Source organism: Pongo pygmaeus, chromosome 4, assembly GCF_028885625.2.
Source record: "Pongo pygmaeus isolate AG05252 chromosome 4, NHGRI_mPonPyg2-v2.0_pri, whole genome shotgun sequence".
Classification (NCBI taxonomy): domain Eukaryota; kingdom Metazoa; phylum Chordata; class Mammalia; order Primates; family Hominidae; genus Pongo; species Pongo pygmaeus.
The window spans coordinates 82,103,559-82,125,795 of NC_072377.2; the positions used below are offsets into that span (position 1 = coordinate 82,103,559).

Consider the following 22,237-nt stretch of genomic DNA (forward strand, 5'->3'; position numbering starts at 1 on the left):
GCTGTTACACCTCTTTTCACATGTTTATTGACCTCTTTCTATTGCTTGTTCAGATCTTTTGCTAGTTTTTTGATTAGTTTGTATTTTCATGGATTTGTAACAATTCTTTATATATTCTGGGTAGCAATTTTCTGTTATATGCATTACAACTATCTTTTCCTAGTCCATGATTTGACTTTTTACATTTTGTAAATTTCAATGTAATTAAATTCTTCAATTTTATGTGGTGTGTGTGTTTTCCGTTCTTAATTTGACAGATACTTACTGAGCATCTACTGTTTCAGGGACTATTTTGGGTACTTGGGATAGGTCATGAACAAAATACACAGTATTTCTAGAGTTCACATTCTAGAAGCTCAAGAAATATTCATAAAATATTCACGTTTTTTTCCCTGAAAGTGTTTAAGTTTTGCTTTTTCAGTTTTAGATCATTAATTTACCTCGAATTCATTTTTGTATATGATGTGAAGTAAGAACTCTTGTTTTTTTTTTCCTATATGAGTAACCAGTTATCCAGGCACCGTTTATTGATTAACACATTGTTTCTTCACTGTTTTGTAGTGACACCTCTGTTAGATATCAAGTTTCTGCATTTGTGTGGGTTTGTTTCTGTGTCTGTTTTGTTTATTGGTACATTTCTCTGTCCTTGTATCTGTATTACACTCTTAATTACTATGGTTCTATAATAAGCCTTGATATCATAGGTCTTCCTACTTTTTCTTCAAAATGGTTTGACCTGTTTTTAGTTCTTGCCTTTTTTCTTTTTTTTTTTTTTTTTTGAGATGGACTCTCACTCTGTAGCCCAAGTTGGAGTGCAGTGGCATAATCTAGGCTCACTGCAACCTCTGCCTCCCAGGCTCAAGTGATTCTCATGCCTCAGCCTCCCCAGTAGCTGGGACTACAGGCGCACACCATCATGCCTGTCTAATTTTTTGTATTTTAGTAAAGACGAGGTTTCACCATGTTGCCCAGGGTGGTCTCGAACTCCTGAGCTCAGGCAATCTGCCCACCTTGGCCTCCCAAAGTGCTGGGATTACAAGTGTGAGTCTCTGCACCCAGCCAGTTCTTGCCTTTTGTATATGCATTTTAGAATCAGCTGAACTACAGTTACATCTTTGGTTATGCGTGGCTTCCTTTTCAGGGCTGCTGTTAGCTGTGTCAGAGTAAAATCCTGCTATATATTGGTGGTATCTTCTGGTTTTAATAGTTCTTAAGATCCTTGAACTTCCTTGTGCAGCTTCTTTCTTTTTTATATTTTTCTTATTCATGACCTCCCCCTTCCCTCCCTCTTCTCTTTCTTTCTTTCCTTTCTTCTTTTCTTTTCTGTTACTGTTTTTGCTTCTGTTGTTCTTTTCATGTTCCCATCCTTGTTTTTTCTTTTTTTCTTATGGTCATTCTAAAGAGTACTTTAAAAATATATTTTTATTAAAGTAGTATATGGTGCATGTGTTGAGGGAAGCAAATAATACAGAGGCATATAAAACAACAGGAGCAAGTCTGTCTGATATCAGTTGGCTGAGACTTCCCAGATATTTTATGGGGGCATGTATAAATCTGTGTCTATTGAAAAAAAGGTCATATGCAGACTGTTCTGCAGCTTGCTTTATTTTTTAATTTAATTTTTATTTTATTATTATTATTATTTTTTGAGATGGAGTCTTGCTCTGTCTCCCAGGCTGGAGTGCATTGGTGCGATCTCAGCTCACTGCAACCTCCACCTCCCGGGTTCAAGCGATTCTTCTGCCTCAGCCTCCCGAGTAGCTGGGACTGCAGGCGCCCGCCGCCACACCTGGCTAATTTTTGTATTTTTAGGAGAGATGGGGTTTCACCATATTGGCCAGGCTGGTCTCGAACTCCTGACCTTATGATCCACTTGCCTCGGCCTCCCAAAGTACTGGGATCACAAGCATAGGACACTGCGCCCGGCCAGCTTGCTTTATTTTATTTAGTATTTTAAAAGACATTCTTCTATAGCTAATTTATTCTCATGGCTGCATTGTATGTATATACAGTAATTTAACCAATCCCCCATCAATGGACTTGTAGATCTTCTTCCTGATCTTGCAACTTTCAGACACTACTGATCCTCACTGGCAAAGTGGAAGTTGGATAATTTATTTTCTCCCTCCTTATGCCTTCTCTTTTACTGTTTTAAATTTAGTGGGGTTCTACCAAGAACTTTCCTATATACTCTTCAGAGCACTGGCATGTAGCTTTCTCAAGAGGGAAGAGTTGGCAGTAAACCTTGGTGTAGTTCTTTTGTCTGGTTCTATCTGTAGTTTACTGTTAAAAATACCTCAAAAGTTCTTTCTTTTTTTTTTTTTTTTTGAGATGGAGTCTCGCTCTGTTGCCCAGGCTGGAGTGCGGTGGTGCAGTCTTGGCTCACTGCAGCCTCCACCTCCCGGGTTCAAGCGATTCTCCTGCCTCAGCCTCCCGAGTAGCTGGGCTTACAGGTGCCCGCCACCACACCTGGCTAATTTTTGTATTTTTAGTAGAGACGGGGTTTCACCATATTGGCCAGGCTGGTCTTGAACTCCTGAGTTAGTGATCTACACGTCTTGGCCTCCCAAAGTGCTGGGATTATAGGCATGAGCCACCGTGCCTGGCCTCCATTAACATATGGTGTCCTGGAGGAGAGTGTTTGTCATGTAGTGTTAAAAGTAGCAGTCCAATTGTAGAGTTGAAAAATGAATGAGTTGGAGAAAATGGAGATGGAGAATTTAAGCAGCTCTTTGCCACACACTTGACTATGAGAGAGCAGGGAATGAAGAGATGCAGATTTTGGGATTTTTCATTTTATTGGTGTTATACTTTTTGAAAGAAGTTAAAGTTGGATCTCTGTGTTACATGATTTTCCTTCTCTTAATCCTCCTAGCCTCCACCAGGCAGTGTGAAGATGCCTAATGTACCCAATACACAACCAGCAATAATGAAACCAACAGAGGAACATCCAGCTTATACACAGATTGCAAAGGTTAGTTCATGTTAGTTGTATAAATTCATATTGGCCATTATAATATCAGTAACATTTGCTTTCAGAGCAAAATAAATCTTTATATGGTTACATTTCTGTTGCTTAATTTTTAACTCACTTTCAAGTCTGGATTTGCTGTCTTGTCACCCTTCAAATACTCATTCCTCTTTTTGTCAGCTTATACCATTTGCTTTATTCCATTATTAGGAATTATTGAATTTATGTATCATCTTGGTGGATAAATTTTTATTGCCTTTGTTCCCACTTTTTAATGCACACTACCATTAAGGTAAAAATGATGGAATAATAGATATTATTGGGAGAGCGTTGCAATGGTAAAGTAACAGACAGTGTTAGGAGGTAGAAGATGGCAAAAATCTGAAAAGAAAGGAGATTAATAAGATGCCTGATAGCATGTAAGGGCAAATTGAGTTATAAATAATTTCTTAATCACATCCTTTGACCTCATTCTCCTATAACATTTAAGATATTAGAAAATATTCTTGCATTGGTGGCCTTATATATCATTTAATCTGGTTTATAGGAGCCAATTCAGTTGCCCTTTTTTCTATTGTTCATTTTCCTCAACTGTTCCCATTGCCTCTGTTCTTCACTCATTTAGGCATAGAGGTCATCTTAATTTCATTTTCCAGATTACCTAAAGATTCTGACTACTTCTACTAAGAGAAGTTTTCCTCTCCTAATGGACCCAACATTCCCAGTGAGGGTTTTCAGAACCCAAAGACCAAATGGACCAGATATCCCCATAATATTTTCTGTAACTATGATCTTCAGTAAATTCCTGTACTTTGGAAGTGTGTTTGAATTAGGTTTCTCTCATAGTAGAGAAGTAGGAGTTAGCATATAAATGTTAAAGTATTTTATACTTCTGACAGTCTATTCACATATTGATATTTTTTGTTTAGGAACATGCATTGGCCCAAGCTGAACTTCTTAAGCGCCAGGAAGAACTAGAAAGAAAAGCCGCAGAATTAGATCGTCGGGAACGAGAAATGCAAAACCTCAGTCAACATGGTAGTATCCAAAGAAGTTTGAAATAAAAATAACTTTTAAACACTTTACATTATGTCTATACTAGCTCCTAGGTCATTTGGCCTGTGGATAAAACCCTACCCTGTTTTCCTGTTCTAACAAGGAGATCAGACACAGCAGATTGCCTGTTTGATACTCTGTAGCCTTCTAATCTTGGCTGATTTGCATAGTCTTTTGTTGATAGATTAGAACAGTGTTAGCCTCATCACACAGAAAATGAATGTGAATATGATAATTTTTGCTTACTCTGAGGCCAGGAGCCTTTGATTCTGCAGTTAGGCCCTCCTTGGTTCTATGGACTCTTTATGAGTACATTTGCATGTACCCTACTTTTGACTTTTACCTGATTTATTCAGGTCAATTTCAGATTATCTGCCCCAGTCCTCACAAGTATTTTGTCAAATCATGTTAGAAAAATTGGAAGCCTGAGGTATTCATATGATGCCAAAGAAATAAGTGGTGAATTGTTTGCAGTGAATTCTATTCAGTTTGTGCCTGCCAAAACACTTCAAAGGAGTCTCTTAGGGAAAGCTAGCAGTCTCTGAGTAAGAAGAGGTAAAAGAGCTAGGGTAAGTCATTGTTAGGATGTCTGGGATAGTGATGCAATGCAAAGCTAGAACAATAACAATATACAGAACTATTTCTTTTTATCTTAGAATGTGTAAGTCTAGGGCCTCATGAGAACACATTTATCCTGGGTCATTTTCTTGCTTGCAGCATCAGAGGTAGCATCTATAGAAGGAGAAACTAAAAGTTGAACTGGGACCAATGTTTCTGAAGTACCTGTAACTAAAATCCATCATATTTCTTTAGCACTGGCAAATACAAACTATTTCTATGAGAGTTATGTTAGTAAAGACAGTAACAAAGAGTAGGAAATTAACAATTAGACTTCAGTATGTTAGCACATTTGGTACTTTTCCTCTCTTAACTCATACTTAAATCATCAATACAATCCTATGAGGGGTGACAGAGTTTTTATTCTCATTTTACAGATACGGAAACTAAGGCTGGGAGGAGAGAGTAAGTTGCCCAAGGCGACCTTGCCAGTAAGTGGCTAGCCACTTCTGGTTCCAGAGCCTCTCTTCTTTACGACTATTCACTGCCACTTCTCAAATAGTATGAGATTGGTATGAGAAATGAACTATATGAAATTTGAATAGTATGATAAATGGAACACAGGAGATTCATTGGGGAGAATCAGAAATAGGTTATTGTTCTTTCTATAAAAATTACCCTGGTCTGGAAAAAGTAGGTAAAATTGAATTTTTAAAAACTGTGGGATATAACATCTAAAATCAGGAAATGGCCTTAGGTGCTGTTTTTACCCTCTATTTTCATGTTTTGACTTGTTTTTTTAATTTTTTATTTCCCCCACCATTTCTCAAGTCTTATTTTTAATCTGGTTTCTTTATATAGACACATTTTTTTCCCTTTACAGTTTGAATTTGTTTTTCTCTGCATTTTTAAAGGTTCTATAATTCTTCGGCTTCCTTATCATGACTGTTTCATGTTTTCTTTGTTGTAGGGTTTTCGTACATGTATCTTTTGGATATTATTTTTCCCAGATTTTGAGTATTCTAAATTTGATTCTTTGGTATTGGTTTAATCTTGGCCTTAACAGAAAACTTGAAAAAATTAGAAGCTGGTCTTTCTCCACATGAGATAGGAATTATAACAGAATTATATTTGAAGATTTAAGATGCTGAGGAGAAAATTGAAGTTTAAAAACTGGATGGCCTTTTCATGCCAGCCAGACTCTTTGGACTGTGAAATAAATCTGTTTTAGGGTAGAAGCACTGGATATGTGCTTTCTTTTTGTTTCTTGTTTTTTTCTGTACATAAATGGTTCCTGCTAAACATGGTATGATATGACACTGGAAAATTATTTTACCATCTAATGTGCTCTAAGGTGATGATATTCTGAGAAAATTTTTTAAAAATCTAAAGCTTGTCTTTCAAAGTTCTAGGAATACAGAGATATAGTACTACAGTTTTTGTGAACTTTTATTAAAATAATAGAGTTTTTCTTTATTATGAAACAAAAAATAATATCACATGTTTGTTATAATATAAATAATCTTTTCTTTTTCTAAAAAAAATTTACAGGTAGAAAAAATAATTGGCCACCTCTTCCTAGCAATTTTCCTGTCGGACCTTGTTTCTATCAGGATTTTTCTGTAGACATTCCTGTAGAATTCCAAAAGACAGTAAAGCTTATGTACTACTTGTGGATGTGTGAGTATACAACAATTTATATCTTTGCTTAGAATTTGTATTTTTGTTGTCAAAATCCACATTTTTATTTCAAGGATAGTATAGCAAACCAGTCTTCTTTTTCTATAGATAAAGCTTAATCATGATTTCAGAGTGAAACATATCATATTTAGGCACTTCAGAATTGTACTATATGTGACAATGTAAGTCCTTGGCTGAGAAAAACCTGTATATTGAGAACCGGCATTCTTTTGAGGAAAAGACAACTTCTCTGTCATGTGGGTAAAATTTTGTAAGATTCTTTTTCCTTGAAAGATGTTATCTAGACATGATTTGCTTGGAAAAAATAATGCATACTAATTTTATGCAGAGGAAGGCCATTTAAAAGAATTCTGTTAAATGTAGGCGTTTTAGCTATTTTTAAAAAGGCATAAAATTATTACATAAACTGTTCTTTTTATAGCTTTGAGTACAGTTTACTTTTTGTTTTCAATTGTGATACTTTATTATTGAAAGTGCTTAATTAATACAGGACATTTTGTTGAACGGAACATTAGAATATACGTTTGAGGCTCTGATGCTCCCATCACTTTGAGTATAATAACTCATGGAATACTGAAACAAAATGTTAAGCCGTTAGCAGTTTTACTCTGTGTGCACAGACCTCCCACTTACTCTCTGTTTCATTTTTATTCCAAACAGTAGTCTCAGCCTAATTTTGATATCCTTTCAGAAGGGGAGGTAACTATTGAGGGTTCTCACATGCATAACATCTGGGTTAATGGATGATTTGTAGGGTACATTCTTGATAGAGGAAATTTATTTGTTTTTACTTTATGATTAATGAGACTACCACCCCTCCCTTAATGGATGAGATAATTTTCCTCAAAATCTTTTAGGAGCATTCTTCATGTATGTCAAGTTGTTTTGGAATATGAGAAGTGATTCCTAATGGATAGTCTATTTTTAACTCTTCATTAGTATTTTTTGAGATATTCTTGATCTAATATCTTTTGCTAAATCCTCAGTGTCAGTAGTATATATTTTTAATATTAAATGTCCGATTCCATATATGTACATGCTAACCAAATCTTATTTAATCAATATAATATATGCATTTATATTTTATATATGTTTTTTTTTTTAAATGGGCAGAAATTGTCCTAGCATTTTATTTTATTTATGTATTTATTTTGAGACAGAGTCTTGCTTTGTCGCCTAGGCTGGAGTGCAATGGCACAATCTTGTTTCACTGCAACCTCCGCCTCCCGGGTTCAAGTGATTCTCATGCCTCAGCCTCTTGAGTAGCTGGGCCTATAGGCACGTGCCATCACGCCTGGCTAATTTTTGTATTTTCATCTATACTTGGAAGAATTTTCATGAACTTTAAAGCGTAATTATACATATATTTTATCTTTCTTTCAGTGGATTAGGAAATAACCTAATTTGAAAATTGAAATTTAAGTTAGAATGTTCTTAAGGTCTAAAACTTTTTAAGGCAACTGGATGCTATTTAATGCTGCAGAGTAATAATTTTTTATTTCACAATCTTTTCAATTCCGTTTTTAAGATCTTAACACAACCACCCTTATTTTGAGGCCAAGGGTTTTGAGTAAATTTATTATGAGCAAGCATTCCTGAGAGTTAAAAATCCTAATGGGACTAGAGTAATGAGTGAGAGTGTCTCTTTTGTGATAGAATTGAATGGGATTTTAAAGTGGGAAAAGCTCCTGCATTTCTATGGCTGAAAAATTGAAGCTTACAGAGGTTAAGTGATTGGCTTAATATTAGATGACTACAACCTAAGTGACTTCATCTGGAGCTCTTTTTTTTTTTTTTTTTTTTTTTAAAACTCTAGAGCTTGTTTACTTATCTGGTGGGTTAGGTAAGAGCAAATTTAGGCATCCCAGAATGTGTGTGTATATCCTGTTTCATTAATTATTAACTTATTTGATTTGTAAAGAAATCTTAAAGTTTGAGATTTAAAAAACTAAATCCAATAGGTTTTCCCACTTGTTAATTTTAATTCAAGTAATTTGTTGGCATATTTTTATTGATTTGATAATTTACATTAAACATCATTTTAGCTTATATAAGAATGTACTTACTATAATAAATTCAGCCTGTGAATACATTTTTAAAAAATCTTTTGAAACAGTTATTAATTACAGTGGGTCAAAGTAGTTCTTTAGGATCATGGTATAGTTAGATGTTACTCAGATTTTTTGTTTTTGGTCTGTCAGGGAAAGCAATTATTAACAGCATATGATGAATTTGTCAACACCTATTTGTGTTAACCAAAAGAAAAGCCTGCCACAGTAGCTAAAATGCATCATGTTGTGTGGGGGAGTGAGGAGGGGACTTAATAAATTTAATCCTCTACCAAAACGCAAGTTTTTTTCAGGATTTTACAAATGGACAGCTCTATGAAGTTGAATGAATAATCCTTATACATTGACTATATAGTCACTAGAAATTGCTACTGCATTAGTATTTTTAGTCCAGTTTTTAGTCTGCAGCCCCATTCTGTAAAGATACGGTTTTTCCTCCTAAGTCCTGGGTCTTTTCCTGGCAGGCACTGCTTTTCTTCTTGGGCTTCAGATCAAGAGACATCACGTTTCCTTTTCGGGAAGAAGCCCTTAAGGTAGTGTGCCTCTGGTTTAGCTACATCATTGCCTGTGAGGAGGAGAGGGCCAACAGAATTTTTGCCAAACAATACATGTATTAAGACTCGCTTTCCTGTGTATACTCTGTTTTCAAATCAAATATGTAAAATACAACAGTGTTTTGAAAAATATAAATGGAAACATGGAGTAGAATACATTTGCTCTTAGGAAGTATTTTTTTATTTACAATTTTTTGTTGGATGAATTCATAAATTGAATGTAAACCTTTCTTTTTCTATTTTGTTTTCTGATTCCACAGTCCATGCAGTAACACTGTTTCTAAATATCTTCGGATGCTTGGCTTGGTTTTGTGTTGATTCTGCAAGAGCGGTTGATTTTGGATTGAGTATCCTGTGGTTCTTGCTTTTTACTCCGTGTTCATTTGTCTGTTGGTACAGACCACTTTATGGAGCTTTCAGGTAAAATGTGTGTACTTTAAAATACACTGTTTAAAACCTGTGAAGTAAATAATTCGTAGTACACGTTAAAGGGAAAATTGACGCATTTTCATTAAAAAATTCTTGTATTGTTGTATAAACATACCCTCAGGAAAGTTCAGTATAGCATGCCTGTGTATTCATTGGATTTTGTAAGTCATAAAATTCCATTTTTTTCTCCCATTTGATAAAAGACCAAACATGAAAATTGATGGAAAAATAAGAACAGTCTTAGAAGTTAATATTTATAAAATATTCTCTTCCATATGTTATACTTTAAGGAAAATTTTGCTCTTTGCCCACCCCACCTCCCAAATCAAAATCCCAATTGGTGCTTACAGTTTTAATTTTTAAATTAACCTAGGTAAGGTAAATATACATGCAATATTTAAAATGAGCCATTTGCACCTAGCAACTTGGATTATTTTCTTTATAAATCCATTTTAGGTTTTTTCAAAGGCAGCACCATTTTAAAAACCATTTGTGCTACTAGGTTAAGTATAATGCTTTACATAGTATATTTTAATCAGTGGTTAGGGTTAACATTTCCTAAGTGCATGTTCTGTGGGATATTAATAGGTGCTGGGGGAAAAAAAAAGAGCTCATAAGCTTAGTAAATTTGGGAACAGCTGGATAATAAGGTTAAGCAAGTTTCTTCATTTCAGGATTTCTTACACTCTTTAAGTACCTAGTATGATTTGTGCTTTATGACTTGACCATGCAACCATTATTTTTCTGTGGAGTACTTTGTTGAACTATTGCTTTAGGAAGTATTGGGAAATACTGATTGAAATGATAGTCCTATATGGGTTCATATATTTAATAGTTTTTTAACTCATTTTTATTTGAGTAAACTCATTTGTGAATAACAAACCATTTCAACTCTCATGAATAAGGGGTAACATTACTAGGATATATGCATGTGTTGTTTAAAGGATATATTAGGGAAATTAGAGGGCCACATTTAAGTGTTCAATATGTTTTGCCATTGCAACCTAAAATCTGTTTAACCAGAATGTGTAACACACACACACACACACACACACACACACACACACAGAGTTAGAAACCCAGATCTGTAAACAGATGAGGGAAAAACAAGAGAACAGGAGATGGGAGAACATTAGGGAATTTGGAGAGAAAATGTATCAGACAATGAAGAAGTAAATTATTACTTAGAAATGGCATAAAGAGAAGAAATAATGAGAGGAGGAGTGAAGGGAAGAAATGATGGGAGAAGGGAAAGGAGAAAAGAACCTTTGGATACATTGAAATATGGGAGATTGGTTGCCAAGGAACGGGGAGAGCTTCTCCTGTAGAGATGGGTTGGAGAGGAATGAAAGGAACATAGTTACTCTTTGCATGATCTGAGTTATTGCTGTTATTTTTCTTCGTTATCTAAGCGTGGCTCACAAGGTTTTTTCTGTTTTTTTTTTGTTTTTTTTTTTTTGACATCTAACCTCTGCCTAATGACCTCCATCACATTACCAATATGTTATCGATCTGTGATGATGCTGGCTGGTAGGAGTGAGGATATCTTTATGAAACTTTTCAAAAAAGTGACCTGAGACTAGGGAATTTGGATTTTAAACCTTCTGTTACTTATGTAGCCAAAATAAATGACTAAAAGCCAGCTTTGTGCCTTTTATTTCCTGAAGTCACTTGGTATCTTTTTTCCCCCCCCATTTTGGCAGTTGAAATAAAAATGCTCGGTGGAACATTTTTACTTCTGGCATTATTGATCCCTAGGCTGAGTTCTTAGCTGCATCTCAGTCTTTTAGAGTACATACAAATATATTAATAATCTGGTTTTCACTGTGCAGAGTAGAAATGAGAGGAATACTTTTTTTTTTTTGAGACGGAGTTTTGCTCTTGTTGCCCAGGCTGGAGTGCAATGGTTTGATCTCGGTTCACTGCAACCTCCGCCTCCTGGGTTCAAGCCGTTCTCCTCCCTCAGCCTCCCAGGTAGCTGGGATTACAGGCATGCACCACCATGCCTGGCTAATTTTGTATTTTTAGTAGAGACAGGGTTTAACCATTTTGGTCAGGCTGGTCTCGAACTGCTGACCTCAGGTGATCCGCCCACCTCGGCCTCTGCCCACCTCGGCCCCCCAAAGTGCTGAGATTACAGGCGTGAGCCACTGCGCCCAGCCTTGAGAGGAATATTTTTTATGGGGAAAGTTGAATTAAAGTATTTATAATCATTAATATACCTTCCTGTTATGTATCTTTGGCATTTCCTTATATTGATATATTTACAGGACTTTGTTCTCCATAAGGTAAACTCATTGTAAAAATCTGAAGGAAAATTATATAGTGAAGTTTCAAATGTATGTATTTTTAAAAGTTAAGTTTATTAGGTATCAGGATTAAACATGAAGTTGTCATTTTGTTATTTATGTAGTTTACAAAGATTGTAACTTGGGGCTGGGCATGGTGGCTCATGCCTATAATCCCAGCACTTTGGGAGGCAGAGGCTGGCGGATCACATGAGGTCAGGAGTTCGAGAATAGCCTGGCCAACATGGTGAAACCCCATCTCTACTAAAAATACAAAAAATTAGCTGAGTATCGTGGCATATTTCTGTAATCCCAGCTCGAGGCAGGAGAATCGCCTGAATCCGGGAAGCAGAGGTTGCAGTGAGCTGAGATCGTGCCACTGCACTCCAGCCTGGGCGACGGAGTGAGATCCTGTCTCAAAAAAACAGAAAAAAAAAACAACAAAAAAAAACCCCAACTTGGTCCTGAATTTTGTACTTCCACAAATCACTAGGCATTATGCAAATACATCAAAATATTAGGTAATTATTGACAAGGCAGCATTATTGTTGAATGTGTTGAGTAACTATTAGAAACAGACTGAGAAAGAGTATTTGCATAATGCTTAGTGATCCTGGCTTCCCCACTTAAAAAGCTGTGCAGTTCTGAGCACATGCAGTAAAACTCAGAGCCTCAGTTTGTTAGGTTTAAATGAGGGATATTTGTAGAGTTGAAAGGAGGATTAGAGATAATGTATGCAAGTTTTGCATTATAGATGGTGAATAAATGGTAGCTGTAATTAATTTTTAACTTTTTTTGGACCCTCTTAGATTTTATCATTTACATTTTATGATCTATAAGTGAACTGTGATTTGTTATAGATTATATTTTACAGAGCCATTATTTGTAGCTTTGAAGACAATTTTCAAAATAGTACTTTCTCCCACTTTTTAATTATGATATATTTAATGCATACCAAAGAATACCTGAAACACAAGTTAAAAGGCATAATAATGAGTCATCTATGAACTGTGAGCCCACTGGTCAATTTAAGAAATGGAACATTATCAATACCGCTGAAGCACTGGTATGTTTCCATTTCCCTGCTCCATAGGTAACCATTACGTTGAATTTTGATAATTTTTGCTCATTCTCTAGCTATAATTTTAGTTTTATCATACATATTTGTACTCCCAAACCTTTTTTTAGCTTGTAAAGAATATTTTTAAAAGTATTTTAATATTTATAAAAGTGATACATCTTTGTATACAGGTTATTTTATATGCAGTTTTAAGTAACTGTACAAATTTTTTTTGGTAAAATAATGACCCGTTTTAATCCTTTTCTACCAACAGTTCTTACCGCTGACTTATGTGGGCATTTACCTTTATATTTTAAATAATGATCATATACCGCCATTCCTTGCTTTTGTTTAAGTAGCTTTATTAGGATATATTGTACATACTATAAAATTCACCCACTCATGGGAAAATTCAATGATTTATTTTATTTTATTTTACTTTAAGTTTTGGGATACATGTGCAGAACGTGCAGGTCTGTTACATAGGTGTACATGTGCTATGGTGGTTTGCTGCACCTATCAACGCATCATCCAGGTTTTAAGCCCCACGTGCATTAGCTACTTGTCCTAATGCTCTCCTTCCCCTTGCCCCCCACCCCCTGACAGGCCCTGGCTTGTGATGTTCCCCTTCCTGTGTCCATGTCTTCTCATTGTTCAACTCCCACTTAGAGTGAGAACATGAGGTGTTTGGTTTTCTGTTCCTGTGTTAGTCTGCTGAGAATGATGGCTTCCAGATTCCTCCATGTCCCTGCGAAGGACATGAACTTATTTCTTTTTTATGGCTGCATAGTATTCCATGGTGTATATGTGCCACATTTTCTTTATCCAGTCTATCACTGATGGGCATTTGGGTTGGTTCCAAGTCTTTGCTGTTGTGAATAGTGCTGCAATAAACATATGTTTGCATGTGTCTTTATGGCAGAATGATTTATATTCCTTTGGGTACATACCCAGTAATGGGATTGCTGGTCAAATGGTATTTCTGGTTCTAGATCCTTGAGGAATTGCCACACTGTCTTCCACAATGGTTGAACTAATTTACACTCCCACCAACAGTGTCAAAGCGTTCCTATTTCTCCATGGCCTTGCCAGCATCTGTTGTTTCCTGACTTTTTAATAATCACCATTTTAACTGGCATGAGATTGTATCTCATTGTGGTTTTAATTTGCATTTCTCTAATGACCAGTGATGATGAGCTTTTTTTCATGTTGGCTGCATAAATGTCTTTTGAAAAGTGTCTGTTCATATCCTTTGCCCAATTCAGTGATTTTTAAGTAAATTAATAGAGTTGTGCAATCATTACCACAATCAGTTTTAGAACTTTTCCATCCTTCTCAAAATTTCCGTGGATTCATTTGCATAAAATTCTCATTCCTTTCCCCTAGCTCCAGGAAACCACTGATCTGTTGCCTGTGTCTAAAAATTTTTCTGAGCATTTCATGTAAATGGAATCATAGAACATCTAGTCTTTTGCTGTTTTCTTTTACTTAGAATAATGTTTTTGAGGTTTATTTGGGCTGCAGAATGTATTATTAATTCATTTCTCTTTAATTGTTAAATAGTATTCCATTGTATTGTTACATCACGTTTTATTTATGCATTCACCAGTTAATGGATATTTGGCTCTTTTCAACTTTTGGCTTTTTGGATAATACCATGAATATGCATGTGTCTTAGTTCATATTTGTTGCTCTAAAGGAACACCTGAGGCTGGGTAATTTATAAAGAAAAGAGGTTTATTTGGCTCGTGGTTCTGCAGAGTGTACAAGAACAATGGTGCCAGCATTTGCTTCTAGTGAGGACCTCAGATTGCTTCTCCTTATGGTGGAAAGCAAACAGGAGCAGATGTGAGTAGACATCATGTGGTGAGAGTGAAGAAGCCAGTTGGGGGAGAGGTGCCATGCTCTTTTTAATAGCCAGCTCTTTTGGAAACTAATGGAGAACTTATTCCTTATCGTGAGTACTGCACCAGGCCATTCATGAGGGATCTACCCTCATAACACAAACACCTCCTGCTAGGCTCCACCTCCAACACTGGGAATCAGATTTCAGTGTGAGGTTTCGGGGATCAAAAATCCAAACTGTAACAGCATGTACAAGTGTGTCTATAGCCATATATTCATTTCTGTTGATTATATTTTTAAGAGTTACCATAGCAATATTCCTAGGAGTGGCCTTACTGGGATGAAACTTTTTTTTTAAAACATGTCTAAATTTTTAAGAAACTGCCAAACTGTTTTCTAAAGTGGCTGTGCCATTTCACATTCCCATCAGCAACGTCTGAGGGTTCTAGTTTCTCTGCATCCTCACTAACACTCATCTTTTGTCTTTTGATTATTGCCATTTTAGTGGGTATGTAGTAGTATCTTGTGGCTTTAATTTGCATTTCCCTAGTTACCGATGAAGTTTGAGCACCTTTTTATTTGCTTATTAGACGTGTGTCTTTTTTGGTGAAATGTTTGTTCAAGTTTATTGTCTATTTTAAAAATTTGGTTGTTGACTTCTTACTATTAAGTTTATTTTTTAAATATATTTTGTTGTAAGAGTTCTGTATTGGAGATATAAGTTGTTTTGTTTTGTTGTTTAACAGTTTGCAGATATTTTATCCCAGTGTGTGGCTTCTTAGTGGTGCCTTAAGAAGCACAAAAACATTCAATTTTAAGAGTCTGATTTAACAATTTTTTTGGTCTTGTCCGGTTAGTATCATGTCTAAGATCCTTTTGCATAACCCATGGCCATAAAGATTTTCTCTTAGATTTTCTTCTAGAAGTTTGTGGTTTATCTCTTGTGTTTAGGTGTATAATACATTTTGAGTTAATTTTTGTTTATTGTGTATGAGGGTTATTAGTCTTTATTTGTGTAAGGGTCTAAATGCATCTTTTTGCTGTGGATATCCAAATATTCCTCCACTATTTGTTAGAAAGACTATATTTTGTAAATTATCTTTTTGTACTTCTGTTGAAAAATCACTTGTCCATATATGGAGAGGTCTTTTTTGGACTTTTCCCATTGAATTGTTTGGACACTTTTCTTGCAAATCCATTGACCAGTGATGTAGGATTTATTTTTGGACTCAATTTTGTTCTATTGAACTATGTGCCTATCTTTATACCAATATGCCTTTCTTGACTAATGTTAATGTTGCTTTATAGTTAGTCTTTCAACTTTCTTCTTTTTCAGAATTGTTTTGGCTATTCAGAGTCCTTTGCATTTCATTTAAATTTTGGACTCAGCCTGTTTCTACAAAAAATAAAAAATAAAAGTAAAAACCCTGCTGTGATTTTGATAGGGATTGAGTTAACACTGTAAGCCAGTTTGGGGAGAATTAATACCCTGACAGCATTGATTTTGTGAATATGAATTTCTCTCCATTTATTTAGATTTTTATAATTTCTCTTAGCCATGTTCTTCAGTTTTAATTGCACAAATCTTATACTTCTGTTGTTAAATTTGTTACTAAGTATTTTATCCTTTTTATGTTATTTTAGGTGGAATTATTTTAATTTCCTCTTTGGATTGTTTGTTGCTAGTAGTTAGAAATAAAGTTGTCTTTCATATATTGATCTTGTATCATTCTACCTTGCTAACCTCCTTCGCTAATTCTAGTAGTTTGTGTGTGTGCATGTGCTGGTGCACATGCATGCTCAAGATTCCTTGGGATTCCATATATATTATGATAATGGCTTCTGCAAATAAAAATGTTTGCTTATTCCTTCCAAAGTAGTTATCTTTAATCAATCCACCTTCCTTTTTTCCTCCTTTTGCTTTATTAAACTGGCTACGGCTTCTAGGATAGTGAGAATAGAAGTAGAAAGAGTAACATCCATGCCTTGTTCCCAATTTTAAGAGAAAGCATTCACCATTAAGGATGATATTGACTGTAGATTTTTTTTTTGTAGATGCTCTTTGTTGGTCTGAGGAACCTCTCTTGTGTTTCCAGTTCGTTGAGTTTTTTCAGTTTTTTTATTTTTTTATCATGAATGGTGTTGGATTTTTCCAGATGCTTTTCTGTTGCCGTGATCTGTGGAGATAATCATGTGATCTTTGTCCAGTTACTCTGTTAATATGGTGAGTTACATTGATTGACTTTTGTAAACCAACCCTGCATTTCTGGCATACTTTCCACTTGGTCATTTTGAGTTCCTTCTGGGAGTTGCAGTGAGGGTGCTGATTTTTATGATTTGTCCTACCTTGGTTGAAATACGTTGCTGAGACAGTTGTGGGGAATGAGAGCAGTTCTAGGCAAGAATGCCACAGACTCATGCTGTTCTTACCAGAGTTCAGTAGTTGCCATGAATAGATGTTTCTCAGTTTGTTATGTTGTGTGCCTTTGGACAGAATACTGAAATGGTTATTTTTGAGTTTGATCCATATTTATGGTATTTTGAGAAGCGGATTTGTTGAGTTCCTCATTCTGTCATGCTGGAAGTGAATTCCCATTTCTTGATTTTTAAGTTTTAGTTGTCTTCTACTCATTTGCTGCTATGGAGAATAAAGCTTCAGCTTTTCTAAAGCTTATGTTGCCCCTTTTCCCCAATACACATGCATCTTTTCCCCCCACAGTCCTTCTGTTACATGTAACAATGATTTTAGGTTAGACTAGTATTTGGAGTTCTTTATTTATTACTATGTAAATAGTATTTACAGCTGCACTTTCTAGTATATTGTGATTATATTTTGTTTTTTGTACAGCTGTATTGCTACAGTAAATGCCTTATTTTGATCTGTTGCTTCATTTTACACACATACACACTCCTTCCTTCCCTTCTGATTCTTTACATATTTTCTGGCAAAATTGAAAAACTATGGTTCATCCTTTCTGTTTATATAACCAGAAAAAGAGATTTTTTTCCCCAAAGCGAAGTCTCAAACTCTTCATGAGGAAAGGTAATATTCTTTATATAACTACAAGAAGAACCTAGTGCTTATCAGATTCTCTTACATTTATATATAAATATATACTGTTTTAGAGTCTACAAATCATGTTTTCAGTACTTTGTATTATTTAGTCTTTACGGTCTTTTGGGCAAATTATTAGGAACTGAGATTTTAACCCAGATCTTCGGACTAGAAGGTTAGGATGTTATGTTCCTTTCTACTTTATTATATTTTCATTATCATTTAGTTTGCAGTGAATCCAGGTACATCAGTGATTTCCACACAGTAAGTTAACTTACTTTGGAATATTTACTAACAATGTTTATTTCTTGACTAGCTCTTTAACTAGTGTAGTTAGTATTTGTTACAAAGTTCTCTGCCCACTGAGTGTTGAGAATGTGGAGAAGATAAATAGCTTGTTAACTTTGTATGCAGCTTATTTCCTAATAGCTTTTCTGAGTATGTTCTAAGGACTCTTGGGGCCTTCCTTTCAGAGAGCTTAAGTTCCTCCCTTTTCTAACGGTATAGGTGTGTGAAGCAGATTTCTTCATTTTCAACCAAAACAACGTATTGTCTAACAGATTGAGTGCAGATACAGATATAAGAAACCATATAGATATAACGTTGCTAGGAATTTTAAAACTCTAAAATTAACACTCCTGCATGCACTTGAAAGAATATATAGCCTGCTATTGTTGGGTAAAATGTTCTAAAATGCTTCAAAATATTCAAAATGCTGTTGTACTTTTTTTTTAACATTTTGTAAAATGTTCAAAATGCTTTTGCAGACGAAACTATAGGTTGCCAACCAAAAAAGCTACTTTATATATGAAGTTGACAGTCTATATATTAAGTCGACAGTCTCTTTTAATTAATGTGCTTATGCCATTTATATTTAATATAATTACTTATCTGCTTGGATTAAAATCTGTCATTTTACCATCCATTTTCTGTATATTCCAACTATGTTTCTTTTCCTTTCTTTTTGCCTTTTTTTTTTTTTTTTGGATCAGTTGAGTATCTGTTAATGACTGCCTTCTCCCCTATTTCTTCGTTATTTATATCTCTTAAAAATGTTTTTTAGTGATGCCCTAGTTTTTACAATATGTCTCTAATCATAGTCTGTATTCAAATAATATTATTCTGCTTCATATGTACTGTAAGGCTCTCCCAACAGAGTACTCTCAGTTCCCCCTTCCCAACCTTTATACAGTTTTAAAATGTATTTTATTTTTATATATGCTAGAAACACACAGTACATTACCTTTAAAAATTTTTTTTTAATTTGAATGGGTACATAGGAAGTGTGTATATTTATAGGATATATGAGATATTTTGATACAGGCATGCATTGTGTAATAATTACACTATGGAAAAAGGGGTAGTCATCCCCTCAAGCATTTATCCCTTGTGTTACAAACAATTTAGTTATACTCTTTTAGTTATTTTAAAATCTGCAATTATTTTGACAATAGTCACCCTGTTGTGCTATCAAATACTAAGTTACTCATTCTTTCTAATATTTTTTTTGTATTCATTAACCATCTCTACCTCTCCGGTGCCCTGGCTTCTGCCTACTACCCTTCCTGGCCTCTGGTCACCATCCTTCTTCTGTCTCCATGTGTCACTACTTTTGCTTTAGATTTTAATTTTAATTTGCTTTTAATTTTCAAAGAATTAAAAATAAGGAAAAATGAATTTTACATTGGCCTTTATTAATACCATTTCAGCACTTTTCATTTGTGTGTGTGGGTGTATATGTGGAGATCCATGTTTTTGTATCATATCATAATCTTTTTGCCAGAAAATTTTTCTTTAATATTTTTGGTAGAACAGGTCTGCTAATAATCAGTTCTCTGATTTTTGTCTGAAAAAGACTTCATTTTTTATTCATCTTTGAAAGATATTGTCAATAAGTATAATATGGGTTCACAGGTGTTTTTATTGTTTTTACTTTCTTTCGTACTTTAAACACATCATTTTCATCCATTCTGGCTTGCAAAGATTCTGGCTAGAAGTCCACTATAATTCTTATCCTTGTTCTTCTGTATTTAATGTGTCTTGTTTTCTCTGGCTGTCTTTAATATTTTTTCTGTATTTCTTGTTTTGGGGTGTTTGAATATGATGTGTTAAAGTACGTGTGTGCATTGCGTGTTATGTATATGTGTGTGTTTCTGTTTATCCTTAGTGTTGTCTAATGTTCTTGGATCTCTGGTTTTGAGTCTTCATTAATTTTGGAAAATTCTCAGTCATTCACTGTCTCTTTACATATTTGTTTTGTAACTTCTTTATCATCGCTTTCTGTAATTTTTATTACATATGTGTCAGAATTTTTGATATTGCCCCACGTCTCTTAGATGTTCTATTCTTTATTTTCATTCTTTTTTACTTTTGCATTTCAGTATATATAATTTCTATTTTCAGTTTCACTGATTCTCTCCCACCCTCAGTTTTGCTGAGTATATTGGTGAGCTTCTCAAAGGTACTCTTCATCTCTGTTATGATATTTTTCATTTCTACCATATCCATTTGGTAATTTCCTATGTCTTATATATATGCTAAGATGCCCCATCTCCTCATGCATGTTGGCCACCTTTTTGACTAGAGTCTAAGAACATATTAGTCAGTTATTTTAAATTTTTTGTCTGATAATGCCAACACTATATTTGAATATGGTTTTCTTGATTGCTTTGTCTCTACATACTTGACAGTGTGTCTTTTTTCCTTATTTCTTTTTATGCCTCATAATTTCTTGTTAAAAACTAGACATCTTTTGAAGACAGTAGAGACTGAGATAAATAGGTTTTGTGCCTTAAGTGGGAGGTAAGATGGGATAGCAAAGCCCATCCTCCTCAGGGCACAGCTGAAGACCCACTGGACATGGCTTTTCTGTTGTGCTAGGCTTTTAGTGTATGGGTGGTGTGCTGCTGTGGGGTTGGGGGCAGGTGTCAGGTAATTCAGTCAGAAATTGATCTGGGTTTGGGTTTTTGCTCGCCATGACTGCCCTCAGTACCTCAGAGACTTCAAATTACTTTGGTGTTACCTTATGTTTAGGGTGAGGCCTGCTTTTCCAGAAGCTTTTTCTTGGTGTTTGCTCCATTAGCTTCAGGTTTCTCCTTTGTGCCTGCCCCTCAGAGAGGGCTTCTCTTCGCACACTCTTCCCCCAGGAGTAGAGTGCTGTTACTTGTTACTTCATACTTGGAGCATGGTGGGCATGTCGGGGAGTTAGGGGAGGAGGATATTCTTGTTCTGGTTCAGTCTCAGCCTTAGGCAGCCTGTGTCTCTGGAGTGGGGAGATCTGCCCTTCTCAGTGATCCTGCCCCACCACCGTCTCTAAGGTCTCTGTAATAGATATATACCTGTCCCACCTCCAGGGTTAGAGGATTTTTTTTCCTGTGTCGTTTCACCAGCTGCAGTGGGTCTTTAGCTGTGCCCTGAGGAAGATGGGCTTTGCTATCCCATTTTACCTCCCACTTAAAGCTTTTGTTTGGAAGAGATAAAGGGGAGTTTTGGTGGCTGCTATTTGCCTCCCCCAGACCTGTACCCTGAATGAGGCCAGCCTCCCGTCTTTCTTCTGAACACCTGGTGAGATCTGTGGAGAAGAGCCTGTGAGTGAGTGATGATACCCATGTAGCTTTGGCTTCTGGGGGTTCTGTATTCTCTCTCTAGCCAACCTTTAATCTTACAGCAATGCATCACAAGCTTTAGCTGAATTCTTTTTTGCTTGTCTGTTCCAGGTAAACAAGTGCTAGTCTTTTATCTCTCTTTGAGTTATTTTTGGGGTTGTTTGCCCTTTGATGGGTATTAAGTACAGCTGCGATTTTGCAAATGAATGTTTGTTGTGAGATTTAGGAACAGTGGTCTTTTCCACTTTTCTACGTCCTAAGCTGAAGCCTTCCCCTACTACATCTCAGAGATATAGGAAAATTCCTTCTTAGACACAGATACATTTACTTGGTGGTCCTCCTTTTCCTCCTCCTCCTCATCCTCCTCCCTTCCTTCCTTCTTTCTTCCTTCCTTTTCCTCCTCCTCCTTCTTCAGTTTTAAAAGCACTTTAGTTTTTCTTTTTACAATCTACAAAGTTTTTAAAAATTTTTTAACATTTTGTTTTTACATCTATAAGCTTTTCTTTTTAAAGGTAAACCTGTTTGTGAAGATAATCCTCTTGTGCTATATGGCATCATTTGCACTTCAGAGTAAATCACTACTGTCAAATATCTCCTTCTGAAAAACTGTGATGCAGAAGGAGGTGTTAGCTTCCAGTTTGAAAATCCGTGTTACTGTACAATATTTGGGGTTTATAGTAAGTATAAAAATAACACAAGAGGAATGAGATTACCTTTTTAAAAATACCTTTTGATGAATCGGTTCTGGATTCTGTGTGTATTCTATTAGCTGGATATTTTGTACACATCTGATTTTTAAAAGGAAATATGGATAAATGGTAGCATTATTCTAGAACAGCAACAGTAGGTATGTCAGAAACATGTATGGTGTATCTAAGAGGAGTTTAGAGGTAGAACAGAGCAGGATGAAACATGTTTACTTATTTTATACATATGTAAATATAAGTTATATATAGTGTTGACTTAAATCATGAGATCTATAAATATAGAAAAGGAGAGCTTTATTTCTTACAAAGGATTACAGCCTGCAGGCTTATTAACATGAC

General features: G+C 35.3%; 1 protein-coding gene across 1 annotated transcript in view; it reads left to right on the plus strand.

Moving 5' to 3' along the window:
- SCAMP1 (secretory carrier membrane protein 1) overlaps positions 1 to 22,237 on the plus strand; it is a 115,706-nt gene that overhangs the window by 54,396 nt on the left and 39,073 nt on the right. The window contains exons 3-6 of the mRNA XM_054488449.2: positions 2,876 to 2,974; positions 3,901 to 4,009; positions 6,137 to 6,265; positions 9,170 to 9,329. Coding sequence (XP_054344424.1) covers positions 2,876 to 2,974; positions 3,901 to 4,009; positions 6,137 to 6,265; positions 9,170 to 9,329 — 497 coding nt within the window. The remainder of the gene's footprint in view (positions 1 to 2,875; positions 2,975 to 3,900; positions 4,010 to 6,136; positions 6,266 to 9,169; positions 9,330 to 22,237) is intronic.